The 15,665-nt window shown below is 46.0% G+C and overlaps 2 protein-coding genes across 2 annotated transcripts; both read left to right on the forward strand.

The window, feature by feature from the left end:
- Positions 1 to 633: 633 nt before the first annotated feature.
- LOC130476365 (dual specificity protein phosphatase 13-like) lies at positions 634 to 4,946 on the forward strand. The gene is made up of 4 exons (XM_056848300.1): positions 634 to 800; positions 1,403 to 1,591; positions 2,395 to 2,612; positions 4,748 to 4,946. The coding sequence occupies exons 1-4, from the start codon at positions 634 to 636 to the stop codon at positions 4,936 to 4,938; spliced, it is 765 nt and encodes a 254-aa protein (XP_056704278.1). The 3' UTR covers positions 4,939 to 4,946.
- Positions 4,947 to 5,858: 912 nt separating this feature from the next.
- DUSP13A (dual specificity phosphatase 13A) lies at positions 5,859 to 15,590 on the forward strand. The gene is given in 5 exon segments (XM_056848302.1): positions 5,859 to 5,881; positions 6,122 to 6,310; positions 10,450 to 10,667; positions 11,487 to 11,741; positions 15,586 to 15,590. Coding segments are annotated over 5 exon segments (690 nt in total).
- Positions 15,591 to 15,665: the final 75 nt, after the last annotated feature.

The raw sequence follows: 15,665 nt of genomic DNA on the forward strand, positions 1-15,665 counted from the left end.
ATATACTTTCAAGCAATGCATGCATACACACAAATCATACAAGAGCTGACTGAGAGGGGAAATGGTGGAAGCTGGATAGGATTTCAGGGATGGGCGATAGTTACCAGTCTTGAAGGGACGTCCAGGGAAAGCAGCGCTGAGGAGGAAAACGACCAGCGTTTCCAGGAGCAAAAGGAAGATCCCACACGCGAGTGCATGAACGGATCCGGAACACACACACTATGAATGGTCAAAGGACCAACATTTATACCCCCAAATGGGTCCTGAGGCTGTAGGAGGTAAACTGGCAGGAAAACCAGAGACAAAGAATTGATTGCTTTTCTGGGGTTCCAAAAAAAAAGGTAGGAGAGGCCTGATGAGTCGCCAGGACCCAAGAGAATGCCTGGACTATTCTCCTGAATGCTGATTGATTGCTGGGATGGGCGAAGATAGTCACAGTTCTCTCGGAACTCTCTCAGCCCCACCTACCTCACAAGGTGTCTGTTGTGGGGAGGGGGAGGGAATTGTAAGCCGGTTTGAGTGTCTTTTAAAAGGTGGAGAAAACCAGGGTATGAAAACCAGCTCTTCTTCTTCTCCCCAACACAAAGTGGCACAGTCTTTCCGCCATCTCAGCCTTTTCCACTGTGGAGTGAAATGAGTTGCCGCGGGAGCTTGGGTGGAATTCTTCAGCGGGATGAGGATTTCTGTCTACGGAACCCCACCGTCATCAGGGTTTCACCGCCCTACTTGAGCACTTTACAGCTGGGATGCAAAGAGGACGCAGGCCGGGTCTTGGCATCTTGCAACTGGGAGGAAGAACAGTTCTGGCTCACAGCAGGAAATTGTGTCCCGGCTTCAGAGAAGAGATGCCCTCCCTATCAGAAATGCTTTTCCTAATTGCTCTTCCATTGCTTAGCCTTTCACTTGCAAGGATGGTAATCTTTTAAGGATGGCTCCAGTTTTGGGAAGAAGAAGAGTTGGTTTTTATATGCCGACTTTCTCTACCACTTAAGGGAGAATCAAACCAGCTTACAATCACCTTCCCTTCCCCTCCCCACAACAGACACCTTGTGAGGTAGGTGGGGCTGAGAGAGCTGTGACTAGCCCAAGGTCACCCAGCTGGCTTCGTGTGTAGAAGTGGGGAAACAAATCCAGTTCACCAGATCAGCCTCCGCCACTCATGTGGAGGAGTGGGGGAATCAAACCCGGTTCTCCAGATTAGCCTCCACTGCTCCAAACCACCGCTCTTAACCACGACACCATGCTGGCTCTCCCCACTCTCCTCCCTTGGACAGGCAGCCGGCTTCCTCGCTGCCCACCAGCACCTGTTCTGATCGCTCCCCAACCAATCGACGAAGGCAGCAGGAGGCTCTCAGGGCAGCGCAGTAAACAAGCCAGCCCGGGTCACTTTCTCGGGTTTCAGAGGACAGGGAGTGGCGGCTTCCCTTAGGATGGCTGAAGAGGACGCGGTGCTGTCCACAGACCCCGAATGCTCCAGAGCACCCCCAGCTGAGACCCCTACTGTGAAAGAGCTGGAAGAGCTCTTGAACACAGGGAGACCCTCCTGTAACCATGTCGATGAGGTGTGGCCTAACCTCTTCTTAGGAGACCTGTAAGTCTATCTTATTTATTTCTTGCAATGTTATTCCATCCTTCCTCCAAGTTGGACAGTTCTCCTAACAGTGGGTTTTGCCTCTGGTGCGAGCAACCTTGTGCTAGAATACAGCTCTTTGCACCAGAGTTGGGTTGCCAATCACACAATTTAACACATAGTTAAATTGTGGAACTCCCTGCCCCAGGACGTAGTGATGGCTGTCAACTTGGAAGGCTTGAAGAGGGGAGTGAGTGGACATGTTTATGGAGGAGAAGGCGATCCATGGCTACTAGTCTAAATGGACACTAGTCATGATGCATACCTGTTCTCTCCAGAATCAGAGGAGCATGCCTATTACAGGTACTGTGGAGCACAGGCAGAACAATGCTGCTGCAGTCGTCTTGCTTGTGGGCTTCCTAGAGGCACATGGTCGGCCACTGTGTGAACAGACTGCTGGACTTGATGCGCCTTGGTCTGATCCAGCAGGGCCTTCCTTATGTTTCTTATGTTATGTTCTCCTGGTAGGGCCTGGAGTAGGGTTGCCAACTTCCAGGTGGCTGGAGATCTCCTGGAATTACAACTCCAGGTGATAGAGATCAATTCGCCTGGAGAAAATGGCCGCTTTGGAGGGTGGACTCTATTGTGTTATACTCTATTGAAGTCCCTCCCCAAACCCCGCCCTCCTCAGGCTCCACACCTTGTGAGATAGGTGGGGTGAGAGATGTCCCAATCCAGGACTCAAAAGGAGCCGCAAAAGTAAACCTAGCCCCCTTCCTTCCCTGCCAAATGAGTCTCTGATTTTCTTCCTTTCTTTCCTTTAGCGTTACAGCCCACAACAGATTTGGCTTATGGAAGATGGGCTTTAGCCACATTTTAAATGCGGCCCATGGCATGGTATTCTGCAAAGGATCCCATGGCTTCTATGGTCCCACCATTGAATATTATGGAGTGCCAGCCTACGACCTTCCGGATTTTGACCTGAGTCCCTATTTCTACCCTGCAGCAGAATTTATACACAAAGCTTTGAGCATCCAAGGAGGTATGGAAAGTCGCTGGCTACAACAACTAATAGTATGCTGTGATATTTGACATCATGGTGCTGTCCTTGGAGGACGTTCGCTACCATTTCTTGGTGAAGGGCTATAGTCAACTAACTACACGCAGTAGAATAGACCACAGTCCTTAGTCATTTATCCAAGTAACTATAATTTAAAGAAAAAGAGTGGGGGGGGGGGAATAAAACAAAATGTTTACAGTTCCTGACATACAGTTTCGGTTTTACAGCTTCAACAAGAAATTTTGACAGCTCTGCTGTTTATGCCTGTGTTATTTGTCAAGTCACATGTTTTCCATAAATTCCTAGCATTGAGCGGAGGAGGGAGAGCTGTTGAGTGTTGACTAGCGAAAGATATAAATGGAGTCCAAACAGCATAAAAAGCATCTACGCTCACTTGACTTTCTTGCTGATCTAATCCAAGGAGTTAATTTTTTCCCCATCAGAGCTATATTCCACACATGCTCATCCCTAGGGTTGCCAACCTCCAGGTGCTAGCTGGAGATCTCCTGCTATTACAACTGATCCCCAGCTGATGGAGAGCAGTTCCCCTGGAGAAAACGGCTGCTTTGGCCATTGGACTCTATGGCATTGGAGCCCCTCCCCTCCCCAAACCCCGCCCTCCTCAGGCTCCACCCCAAAAACCTCCCACCGGTGGCAAAGAGGGACGTGGCAACCCTACTCATACCACATACGAACTGCAGTTTTCTTGTGGATTTCCTGTTGTGGGAGGGTAGCTAACACACAGTTTGCATACATTTGAAATCTGTTAATTTTTTGTTTGTTTCCGGTGGGTAGGGTTGCCAGGTCCCTTTTCACTTTTGGGGCGGAGCCTGAGGAGGGCGGGGTTTGGGCAGGGACTTCAATGCTGTACAGTCCAATCGCCAAAGCGCCCATTTTCCCCAGGTGAACTGATCTCTATCGGCTGGAGATCAGTTAAATTAGCAGGAGATCTCCTGCTACTACTGGCAGTTGGCAACCCTACGTATAGGATTGCCAACCTCCAGGTAATAGCAGAAGATCTCCTGCTATTGCAACTGATCTCCATCCAATGGAGATCAGTTCACCTGGAGAAAATGGCTGTTTTGGCAATTCGCCTCTATGGCATTGAAGTCCCTCCTTTCCCTAAACCCCACCCTCCTCAGGCTCCGCCCCAAAAACCTCCCACCTGTTGTGAAGAGGGACCTGGCAACCCTATTAACGCAGTCACCAATAACTTGGAGTCAATGTGAGTAAAGTTACTCACCATACGGAATTTGTTAGGATGGTCCCAAGCAAACCATGAAGGGCTCCGCACGGATCGTGGCCCGCTGGGTGAATGGGGCCCGGAATGGCAGATGAGAAACAACGTAAATGTGAAGCAAGTGTTGAACACGAGGCCAAGAAAAACCCATTCTAATTCTGCAAAGTCATTGAAAGGGATGAAGAATAAACAAATGGAGGAGGGCAGGTCTTCAGACTTGTCCAAAACCCTAAAACTCAGCAATTCAATTAAACCGGTTGGCATTGTGTTTGGAAAGAGCAGGAGGAAATAATTCATACAGTAAATAATTACATATGGAATTAATTGCCACGGGATGTTGGATCAGTCACCAGCAGAAATGTCAGTGGAAGGCTTAGACAAATTAATACAGGAGGCCTCTTCTTGGCTCTTATCCTTGACTGCATTTAAGAGCAGAAGAAATGGTCAAAGGCTGTTTAGCTAAACCTCAGATGTCACCAAAATGGAAGGAGACTTTCCCCCTCGTATCCAAAGACAGTTTATGGCCCCTCTCCAGTGCCATCCCTCTTTGCCACCGGCGGGAGGTTTTTGGGGTGGAGCCTGAAGAGGGCGGGGTTTGGGGAAGGGAGGGACTTCAATGCCATAGAGTCCAATGGCCACAGTGGCCATTTTCTTCAGGTGAACTGATCTCCATCGGCTGGAGATCAGTTGAAATAGCAGGACATCTCCAGCTAGTACCTGGAAGTTGGCAACCCTAATTGGGGGGCCACAGTTTGGGTGCAAATGGCAATAGACTCAGAGTTGGCTTTGGTTTTACCCCCTTCCTAAGCTGCATCGGCTGGGGTGAGGAACACACAGCTGTTCTAAGGATTGCTGACCTGTTGTTTCCTTTTGGCAGCCAAAATCTTAGTGCACTGTGCCGTTGGGATAAGCCGTTCCTCTACCTTGGTGCTGGCCTACCTGATGATCTACCACCACCTTCCTTTGATTGAAGCGATCGAGGCGGTGAAAAAGCACCGGTGGATTTTCCCCAATCGGGGCTTCCAGAAACAACTAAGAAATCTGGATATGCAGCTCAGACAACACTAAACAAAGCATCAATACCTGGCCCCTCCCCCCAGATCAGGAACGGAGACTGTTTTTAAGCCGTGTACACAATGACATTAAAACTTGCACTCTTCGTTAATTTTTTTTTTTTTTTTTGCCAATAAAATAATAACAACTGGCACGTCCAGGTAGCTTCAAGACCAGAAAACAAGTCAACCCCATGTTTATTTCACCCATCTTGTTCTTTGACTTGTTGGCCCAAATCAAATAGCTTTCCACCCCCTGGACAACTCATGAAAGGAGTCTTCTGCTAATACCGGCTGAAGGAAATTGAGATGCTTTGGGATCAAAGGTTACTTATGGAGCGCTTCCTGAGAGACCTGGTCACCTGATGCTACAAAACAGAGGGAAAGAGCTGAAGGGGGAAATGGCTAGAAGAACAGGGGCTGTGGCTCAGTGGTAGAGCATCTGCTTGGTATGCAGAAGGTGCCAGGTTCAATCCCCAGCATCTCCAGTTAAAGGAACCAGGCAAGCAGGTAATGTGAAAGACCTCTGCCTGAGACCCTGGAGAGCTGCTGCCGGTCTGCGTAGACAGTACTGACTTTGATGGACCAAGGATCTGATTCAGTAGAAGGCAGCTACATGTCTTCAAGAAGAAGAGTTGGTTTTTATACTTCACTTTTCTCAACCTTTAAGGAGTCTCAAAGCGGCTTTCCATCCCCTTCCCCTCCCCACAACAGACACCCTGTAAGGTAGGTGGGGCTGAGAGCTCTAAGAGAGCTGTGATTAGCCCAAGGTCACCCAGCTGGCTTCACATAGAGGAGTGGGAAAACCAATCCGGTTCACCAGATTAGCGTCCACCGCTCATGTGGAGGAGTGGGGAATCGAACCCCCGGTTCTCCAGATCAGAGTCCACCGCTCCAAACCACCGCTCTTAACCACTGCACCCTACTGGTTAAACGATGGCCATCCTTGCAGGTGAAAGGTTTGATTCTTCCTTAAGTGGTAGAGAAAGTCGGCATATAAAAACCAACTCTTCTTCTTCTTAATGTTGGCTCCTCTTTGGGGACTGCTTTCCCCACTCTCCCCCCTTGGACAGGCGTCCGGCTTCCCTGCTGCCCACCAGCACCTGTTCTGACCGCTCCCCAACCAATCCACGATGACAGCTGGAGACACTCAGCAGTGCGGTAAACAAGCCGACCCGGGTCACTTTCTCGGGTTTCAGAAGACAAGGAGTGGCGGCTTCCCTTAGGATGGCTGAAGAGGACACGGTGCTGTCCGCAGACCCCGAATGCTCCAGAGCACCCCCAGCTGAGACCCCCACTGTGAAAGAGCTGGAAGAGCTCTTGAACACGGGGAGACCCTCCTGTAACCACGTCGATGAAGTTTGGCCTAACCTCTTCTTAGGAGATCAGTGAGTATATCTCTGTAGAAGAGGGCAGCATAGCAGCTGTCAAGGATTCTCTCCTGTATAGGGTCGCCAACCTCCAGGTACTAGCTGGAGAACTGCTATTACAACTGATCTCCAGCCGATTGTGTTAAGTCCGCGTGGGGAAGACACACGAGGTCGGAGACGGAGTTCCAACAGCAACCGCTTTATTAGGTGAACAGGAACAGAACTAAAATACAGTGCCCAGACCCCTGCTTATATGCCCACCTGGCCGCCTGCGGCCATTCCCTCCACGACCTTGATGGGGGGGAAACCCCAGTAGCCAATGGGAGCATATAGTTCAGGAGCCTTGGGGAACTCCAAGCTGCCCAGGGTTTCCCCTGATGCAATTACACGGAGCTTTCTCCTTGATTCAATCACATCCACACATGCATACATAACAGATAGAGATCAGTTCACCTGGAGAAAATGGCCCCTTTGGCAATTGACCTCTATGGCATTGAAGTCCCTCCCCTCCCCAAACCCCGCCCTCTTCAGGCTCCGCCCCAAAAACCTCCCGCTGGTGGTGAAGAGGGATCTGGCTACCCTACCCTAGGGAGAAGACTAAGTTAAACTCTTCCTTTCTGACATCTAGTTTTGATGTGCAGGGATTTTGTTGTTGGTATAGGGAAGAGCAACCAGTTATGGCCAAACCTCATCTTGAGGCCTTCTCCTCTATGAACTCACAACTAGGGTTGCCAGGTCCCTCTTCACCACCGGCGGGATGTTTTTGGGACAGAGCCTGAGGAGGGCAGTGTTTGGGGAGGGGAGGGGACTTCAGTGCCCTAGAGTCCGATTGCCAAAGCGGCCATGTTCTCCAGGTGAACTGATCCCTACCAGCTGGAGATCAGTTGTAATAGCAGGAGATCTCCTGCCACTACCTGGAGGTTGGTAACATCAATTATTTAACAGTTAAGCCACATAAACAACGCTCGTGGTATAACAAGGTGTATTCAGTGCAAGGAGAAACAAGGTGGAACACACAAACATAGTTGTACAGACGTTTCAGCTGAGTTAACCGTTCCCAATGGGATACTTCATTGGGAACGGTTAACTCAGCTGAAACGTCTGTACAACTATGTTTGTGATAGAAAATATCCTGTCATTGGAACCTAAAAATTGAAGTCTACATAGTTGGTTTGCATCCCGACTGGGAGATCGAAATTGTGTTTGGAAGTACGGGTGTATATTTTGAAATATCATATTGAACGGAACTGAAGAAGAAAATAGAAATGATCGTCTTCCTTTTCACCTTGATATTATGAAGTCTTGAACACATTGTCTGTGTAGCAACTGTGGATCTCTGTACCCAAGAGGACTATTGAAATCGTGTTTGTACATTATTGTATATAGCTTGTGTGTTCCACCTTGTTTCTCCTTGCACTGAATACACCTTGTTATACCACAAGCATTGTTTATGTGGCTTAATTGTTAAATAATTTTGGAATATGCAGAACAAGATACAACACCTTTAGCTTTGATATTTCTGGATGCGGAAAAAGCGTTTGATAATGTTAACTGGCAGTTTATGAGTAGAGTGTTAGAATTTATGGATTTTGGGGATAATTTCAAAACTGCTATAAGAAGTGTATATACTCAACAAACAGCTAATTTGATAATAAATGGAACATTATCACCGAATATAGAAATTCAAAGGGGAACGAGACAGGGATGTCCTCTTTCCCCTTTGTTGTTTATATTAGTATTAGAAATGTTATTGAATATTTTTAGAAAAACGGATGAAATAACTGGAGTGCGAATAGGGAGAAATCAATATAAATTGAGAGCTTACGCAGATGATTTAGTTTGTATTTTGAGTGATCCGATTGAACAAATTGATAGATGGAATAAAATATTGGAGGTTTATGGAAAGCTTTCAGGATTTAAAATTAATAAAATGAAAACTAAAATATTGGTTAAAAATATGACTTTCACAACAACAAATATTAATCAAAAAGACAGGTTTTACTATTGAATATAAAATTAAGTATTTGGGTATATGGTTATCGAATAATAATCTTAACTTATTCCAATTGAATTATGTAAACCAATGGCAACAGATAAAGAAAGATTTGATAAGTTGGGGGAAAATTCCATTATCACTTTGGGGAAGAATTTCAGTAATAAAAATGATGGTGTTACCTAAAATGCTTTTTTTGTTTCAAAATTTACCAATCTTGAAAGGAGCACAGATATTTGAAGATTGGAAGAAGGATATTATGAGATTTATTTGGGGTAAAGAAAGACACAGAATTGCATATAATAATTTAATAGAGTTAAAGGAAACAGGAGGTTTGGGACTACCTGATTTGAAAATGTATTATCATGCAGCTTGCTTTACTTGGATTAAAAATTGGGTCCTCCTAGAGAATCTGAAACTATTAGAACTAGAAGGGTTTAAATTAAGGTTTGGGTGGCATGCATATTTATGGTATGATAAAGAGAAAGTGAATAAAGATTTCAATTCCCATATTATACGGAAAAACTTAATATTAATTTGGAAGAAATATAAGGATTATTTAGAAAATAAAACACCTGGATGGATTAATCCCATAGAAGCATTTTTGAGAAGAGGTGCACATTTAAATTTAGATTGTAATAATTATAGAGAGTTGATAGAATTTAAAGATGGGTTATGGATAATGAGATCACGAGAAGAACTTCAGATTAAAGATTGGTTTATGTATTATAAATTAAAAGATATATTTAATAAAGATATTAAAGTGGGCTTTAATCACTCTAAATCTATTTTTGAGATAATATTATATAAAGGTAATAAAGGAATGATAGGAAGGATTTATAAATTACTAATAGAGATGAATTTAGAACAGGAAAGGATTAAATCGGTGATGGTAAAATGGATGAGGGACCTTGGATATAATATAGATTTGGAGATATGGGGAAACTTATGGAAAAAGGAATTTAAATTTACTATTTCGAATGAAATAAAAGAAAATTTATACAAAATGTTTTATAGATGGTACATAACTCCAGTGTTATTGAGTAAGATGAAAAAAGAAGAAAAAGCGCTATGCTGGAAATGTGGTAAAGACACTGGAACTTTTATGCATGTATGGTGGTCTTGTAAAAAAATTAAAAGATTTTGGTGTTTAGTTTTGAATGAAACAAATAATCTGATCAAAGCAAAAATCAAAAAAGACCCTGCTTTTTGTTTATTAGGAATCCCAAAAAAAGGTTTAGATAGAGCTGATAGAGTCATATGCCAATATAGTTTCGCTGCTGCAAGAATTACTATTGCTAAAAAATGGAAGCAAACAAATAAACCTTCAATTAAAGAATGGAGGGAAAAATTATGGTTTTATATGCGGATGGCAAAGATTACAGATTTTTTACATGGTAAAGGTTTGGAAGAATTCAAACATACTTGGTTAAAGGCCGCCGCATATTGGGATAAACTGGCAAAAACGGATTTTAAAGCTATATTTAACGAATTATAGTTTAATGTGATGTTTAATTAAGAAGTAGAATAACAGGCTGTTTTTATTTACTGTCACAACACTTCGCCGGAAGTCCAATGGTGAAGGGCACTTTGGTGGGTGGTAGGTTATGACGCATTATAGACCACTGGTTTTCTTTTTAAAGAATAGATAGCAACCATTAATGTATTAGCTTAGGTCTTAATACTGCGTTGTACTTTTTTTTCTTTTCTCTTTGGTTATGTTTGTATTATTTTGTTTTTAATTTCATTATTTGTATTATATGCATATATTATATTTTTTGTATTCTTTATTAAAAATTCAATAAAAATTATATTTAAAAAAATTGTTAAATAATTGATGTTACCAGCCATTCCTGCACTTACTTTCTTACCATTGGTAGCAGTGCAGAGGTGTTTATTTTGGTTACTTTACTTTACTTTACTACCTGGAGGTTGGCAACCCTACTCACAACCTAGCCAAAGCGGGGGACCTTATCAAAATTCCCAAATGATACTGAGGATTTTTCCCACTTGCTGACTTAATTTAGAGCAGAATCCTCATTTTCCTTAGTGTGTTCCTCGTAGACTACGAATAGGTCTGGGCACAGCTCATGGGAAGGACTTGCCAAGGCAAACGAAAGCCTTTTTGATTCTAAGCTAAACTGTCTCTCTTCTTGTCCCCCAGCATTACAGCTCACAGCCGGTTTGGTTTATGGAAGATGGGCATCAGCCACATTTTAAATGCTGCTCACGGGACACTGTTTTGCCACGAACCCCATGATTTTTATGGAGCCACCATTGAATATTATGGAGTACCAGCGCACGACCTACCGGATTTTGACATAAGCCCATATTTTTACCCTGCGGCAGAATTTATACACAAAGCCTTGAGCGCCCCAGGAGGTACGGAATCATTGCTGGTTGCAATAGCTGATGCTACATGAACAGCTGAGCCAATCTCAGAGGGGAAAGGAAAGGGCCCCGGCTCCAGTGTGAGAGCCGGTGTGGTGTAGTGAAGGACTCTAATCTGGAGAACTGGGTTTGATTCCCCACTCCTCCACATTTAGCCTGCTGGGTGACCTTGGGATAGTCACAGTACTCTTCGAGCTCTCTCAGCCCCACCTGCCTCATAGGGTGTCTGTTGTGGGGAGAGGAAGGGAAGGCGATTGTAAGCTGATTTGATTCTCCTTAAAAGGGAGAGAAAGTCGGCATATAAAAACCCTAGCAATGCTGATTCCATGACCTTAGGCCAATCATGAGAGGGGAGCATTTTGGCCATCTTCTGGGCATGGAGTAGGGGTCACTGGGTGTGTGTGGCGGGGGGAGGTAGTTGTGACTTTCCTGCATTGGTCAGGGGGTTGGACTAGATGACCCTGGTGGTCCCTTCCAACTCTATGATTCTAGGGTCAGCCCTTGTCAGTATTTGGATGGGAGACTTCCAAGGAAGTCAAAGAACCACGTCCTGTTAATCTCTTGCTTTGAAAACCCTATCAGGGAGGGTATTATAAATGCCTTCTGCAAAAGATTGAACAAAATCAACAGAGAAGAGGTGTATCTTTGGCCCTTACAGCTAAAGGAAGCTGTAGGGTTGGGGGCTGACAGCTTGGCTCGGGCCTCATCTGCTGGGACTCAGAAGAACAACCATTAATTGTAATCCTTTCTTCTAAGAGAGCTCTGATGATAAATACTCTAATGTTGGTGACCCGTTGTTTCCTTTGGCAGCCAAAATCTTAGTGCACTGTGCCGTTGGGATAAGCCGTTCGTCTTCCTTGGTCCTGGCCTACCTCATGATCTACCACCACCTCCCTTTGACGGAAGCGATCGAGGCGGTGAAAAAGCACCGGTGGATTTTCCCCAATCGAGGCTTCCAGGAACAGCTGAGAAATCTGGACATTCAGCTCAGACTGCGCTAAACAAAGGCAAAAGTACTCTTTACATCAAGTTCTCGAATGTCACAGAAATTCATATTCACGTCAGGTAGGCAGCCATATTAGCAGTAGGGAACAGCCCTCCTGCTTGTGTTTGAACCTGCCAGATTACTTCTTTTATGTATTGATCTGTAGTTGTTTAAAACATTTATTAGCCAACTTTCTACCTTACAGAAACTCAAGACAGCTTGTGTGTGTGCGTGTGAAGTGCCGTCAAGTCGCTTCCGACTCATGGCGACCCTATGAATGAAAGTCCTCCAAAATGTCCTATCTTTGACAGCCTTGCTCAGATCTTGCAAATTGAAGGCTGTGGTTTCCTTTATTGAGTCAATCCATCTCATGTTGGGTCTTCCTCTTTTCCTGCTGCTTACAGCTTACAGTGTAAATAACAATAAAATATATAAAATACATAAAAACTACTAGTCAAAGTCTATAATTTAAAACTGCTGTTAGTCTTACTGGACTCTTGCTCTTTTCTACTGCTACACACAGGCTAACAAGGCTACCCATCGTAATCTTGCTTGAAGAGGGTACTGAGTAGAATTGCCAGCTCTGAGTAGGAAAATACCTGGAGATTTCAGGGGTGGAGCCTGAGGAGGGTGGGGCTTGGGGAGGGGAGGGGCTTCAATGGGGTATAATACTATAGAGTCCACCTTTCAAAGTGGCAATTTTTCTCCAGGTGAGCTGATCTCTGTCACTTGCAGATCAGTTGTAATAGCAGGAGATCTCCAGCCACCACCTGGAGGTTGGCAGCCCATGTACCAAGGCCTGGGCAAACACAATTTTAGGTAGCACACTATGCTAACCTCAGCCTGGTTTCCCCATCTTTTAAGCTAGGGGTGGGGAACGTCAGGCCTGGGGGCCGTTTAAGGCCCGCAAAATCATTTGGTCTGGCCCTTAGTGGGTCCTGGCAGATCTCTTGCTCAGAAGGATCTAAGACTGGTGATCCACCCACTCCCGTGGACAGGAATAGCCTCTATTCAAGGCAGATGTGAGATTGTTTTGCCAAGAAAAGGAACCTTTTTTCCCCCTTTCAGAAGAGTCGTTAGCTATGGAGCTGCTAGGACCGCCCAAGAAACTGTGTTAACCCTTTCCCACCCAGGCCATGGAGAAACGTATTCCCTCTGTACTACAAGAGGGCTGAGGGTGGAAGTGGCAACAATGGAGGGGCTAAAGGAGGCAGGGCCAGAATGCATGGGTGGGGGAGTTCTTAGCCAGTATGTCCTCATTTCATCCCTGGAGGCAGAGATAGCAGGAGCCGGCTATAGAATCCGGCCCAGACAATGTGGAGCAGGAGCAACTCCGGCATGCGGCTGGATGGCTATGCCCGGCTGGTGCAACAGACCATCCTGTGCCACCAGGTGGGCGAGTGCCCCACTGGTTGGATACCTGCCTGCTTGCCCATGCGAGGTGGGGTCATCTGGGGCAGCTGCCTGCTTTGGGCTTGGTCAGCTAATTTTTAAGTTGATAATTTTGTATGGCCTGCAAATGATGTTATAAATTTTCAAATGGCCCTTGGCAGAAAAAAGGTTCCCCACCCCTGTTTTAAGCCATGCATTTTAGGGTTGCCAGCTCTGGGTTGGGAATTTTCTGGATTGAGGGTGGAGCCTGGAGAGGGCAGATCTGGGGAATGGAGGGCCCTCAGTGGAGTATATGTAAGGAAACGGGTTGCCAGTCTCCTGGACTGGTCACGGCAACCCGAACAGATACGTGCCACCACTGTTCCATACGCGCGCCAAGCCCCAAACGCAATGGGGAATGCTCCCGCGCCAGCCAGTGAAACTGACAAGGAGGAAGCACAGTCGGAGAAGCCTCTAGCAGCTTTGTGTACGATTGTACATTAGCGGCTTTGTGTACGATCGTTAATCCCATGTGCCAGAATACCCCTGACTCTCCCGGAATTGTGCAAATCAATGGAAATAGGATAGTTTACTCGCCTCACCCTGGCAGCCGATTGTTAGTGTTTTTGTCACCTTTTGTCCCACGGGAACCATGAAGGGGTAATCCAATTACCCGGCCCCCAGAGAACAGTATATCTGGGATCCACACTATCCATACCTTACCTTAGGTCTTCCCCTTTCATTCTGACTGTCACTCTGTCAGATTGGGCAGCCATGCTTGAACACGCAGGGGACCCCCCCCCCTGCCCCCTTTTTATTCCTCTTAGCCAACGGAACTCAGGACAACTCCACTCCAAGACAGGTGAAGTATTTCCCATCATCATAAGCCTGCCACATTGGCAAAAGTCTCTTCCTACCACCTTTTGCTCCTAGACTCTTTGTATGTTTGTATTGCCACATTGAATGCTCAGATTACATAAACTCTCTTAATTTGGAATTCCTTGCCTCTGTCATTATTCTAAGGTCACAGATTCCGGCTATGGTATATATTGGTTGTATCCCGCTATATAAATATTAGAGTTACCGTATGCGCGCTAATTCCCCAATCAAAGCGCATTTTGGCTAACATATAATGCCATAGAGCTAGGATTGTTCTGGGCTGGGAAAAGCTGGAGAATTTGGAGGTGCAGACTGGAGATGGTGGAGTTTCGGGTGGGGCAGGACCTCATCAGGGTACAATGCCATAGAGTCCACCTTCCAAAGCATCCATTTTCTTCAGGGGAACTGATCTCTGCAGTCTGGAGATGGGATGTAAAAAGCAGGTGATCCCCAGATCCCACCTGGAGATTGGCAACCCTACATAGAGCCCAACTTCCAAAGGAGCCATTTTCTCCAGGGGAGCTGAACTCGGTAGTCTGGAAACCAGCTGTAATTCCAGGCCCCACCTGGAGATTAGCAACCCTAGACCCTACAACTGTCAAGGGACTGGACCACATGCTAGTAGAGTTGCCAGGTTGTTCCTTGACACCAGCGGAAGCTTTGCAGGGGTGGGGGGTGGCTGGCAATTGCTAAAACGTCCGCATCACTTCCAGGTAAGCCTGGAAGTGATGTCGCCACATTGTGCGGGTTACACACATGCGGATCACGGGGCCCTCCCCTCTACTGGCCTTCTTCCATCCACCAACCAGCGGATGGGTGGCAGGCAGCCCGGTGGATTGGCAGGCTTTTGCCCGGCCCCCACTGGCCAGTTGGCAAGCCTACATTCCAGTTATGATGATGAAGATGAATTATTATTATTATTATTATTTTATTATTATAGTGGTGTGCACTATAATTGATCCTGAGATGCGACTGACATTATGAGTTATTCCCCAGGGATCCTTAACTTCCTGAATTGTGTCATCAAGATAGGAACAAGAAGGTAGCCACAGTAGCCAAGAAGAAGAAGAAGAGGAGGAGGAGGAGGAGTTGGAGTTGGTTTTTATATGCCAACTTTCTCTACCACTTGAGGCAGAATCAAACTGGCTTACAATCACCTTCTCTTTCCCCTCCCCACAACAGACACCCTGTGAGGTAGGTGAGGCTGAGAGAGTTCTAAGAGAGCTGTGACTAGCCCAAGGTCACCCAGGTGGCTTCATGTGGAGGAGGGGGGAAACCAACCCAGTTCACCAGATTAGCGTCCCCCGCTCATGTGGAGGATTGGGGAATCGAACCCAGTTTTCCAGATCAGAGTCCACTGCTCCAAACCACCCTTCTTAACCACTACACCATGCTGACTCTCTCATTGGCCTCTTGAAGCCTCTGAGAACTTACAGGATCGGAGGGAGGGGATTTTGAGGAGAGGGTGTCAAAATCGCTTTTTCTGTGATTCCTCACAGGCTCCGGTCTGTTCCCCTGCAATTGGGACAACCTTTTCAGCCGAGTGGTTTCTTTATCCCCCGTGCGTCAAATGCTTCACTAAAAAGCTACAATGTACTTTCCCGCAGTTGTTTCTTGCAATATTTTCTGCTGCACCAGTAAGAGGCCGTTCCCCTGTCTCTGGGTCACGCGCAGGGTGAATGCAGCATGCCAAGGGGGGGGGGGGTGGCACCTGCCCCTGGCACTCAGATGTCTGGAAGAGGACAGAAGAAGAA

Source organism: Euleptes europaea, chromosome 4 (assembly GCF_029931775.1).
Source record: "Euleptes europaea isolate rEulEur1 chromosome 4, rEulEur1.hap1, whole genome shotgun sequence".
Lineage (NCBI taxonomy): Eukaryota > Metazoa > Chordata > Lepidosauria > Squamata > Sphaerodactylidae > Euleptes > Euleptes europaea.

What these genes read in the sequence shown, in the direction of transcription:
- LOC130476365 (XM_056848300.1), top strand. Translation starts at nt 634, where the DNA reads ATGAGTTGCCGCGGGAGCTTGGGTGGAATTCTTCAGCGGGATGAGGAT. An exon ending in TGCAACTGGGAGGAAGAACA is followed by an intron (nt 801 to 1,402) that starts GTTCTGGCTCAC and finishes CTCGGGTTTCAG; the next exon opens with AGGACAGGGAGTGGCGGCTT. An exon ending in AGCTTTGAGCATCCAAGGAG is followed by an intron (nt 2,613 to 4,747) that starts GTATGGAAAGTC and finishes TCCTTTTGGCAG; the next exon opens with CCAAAATCTTAGTGCACTGT.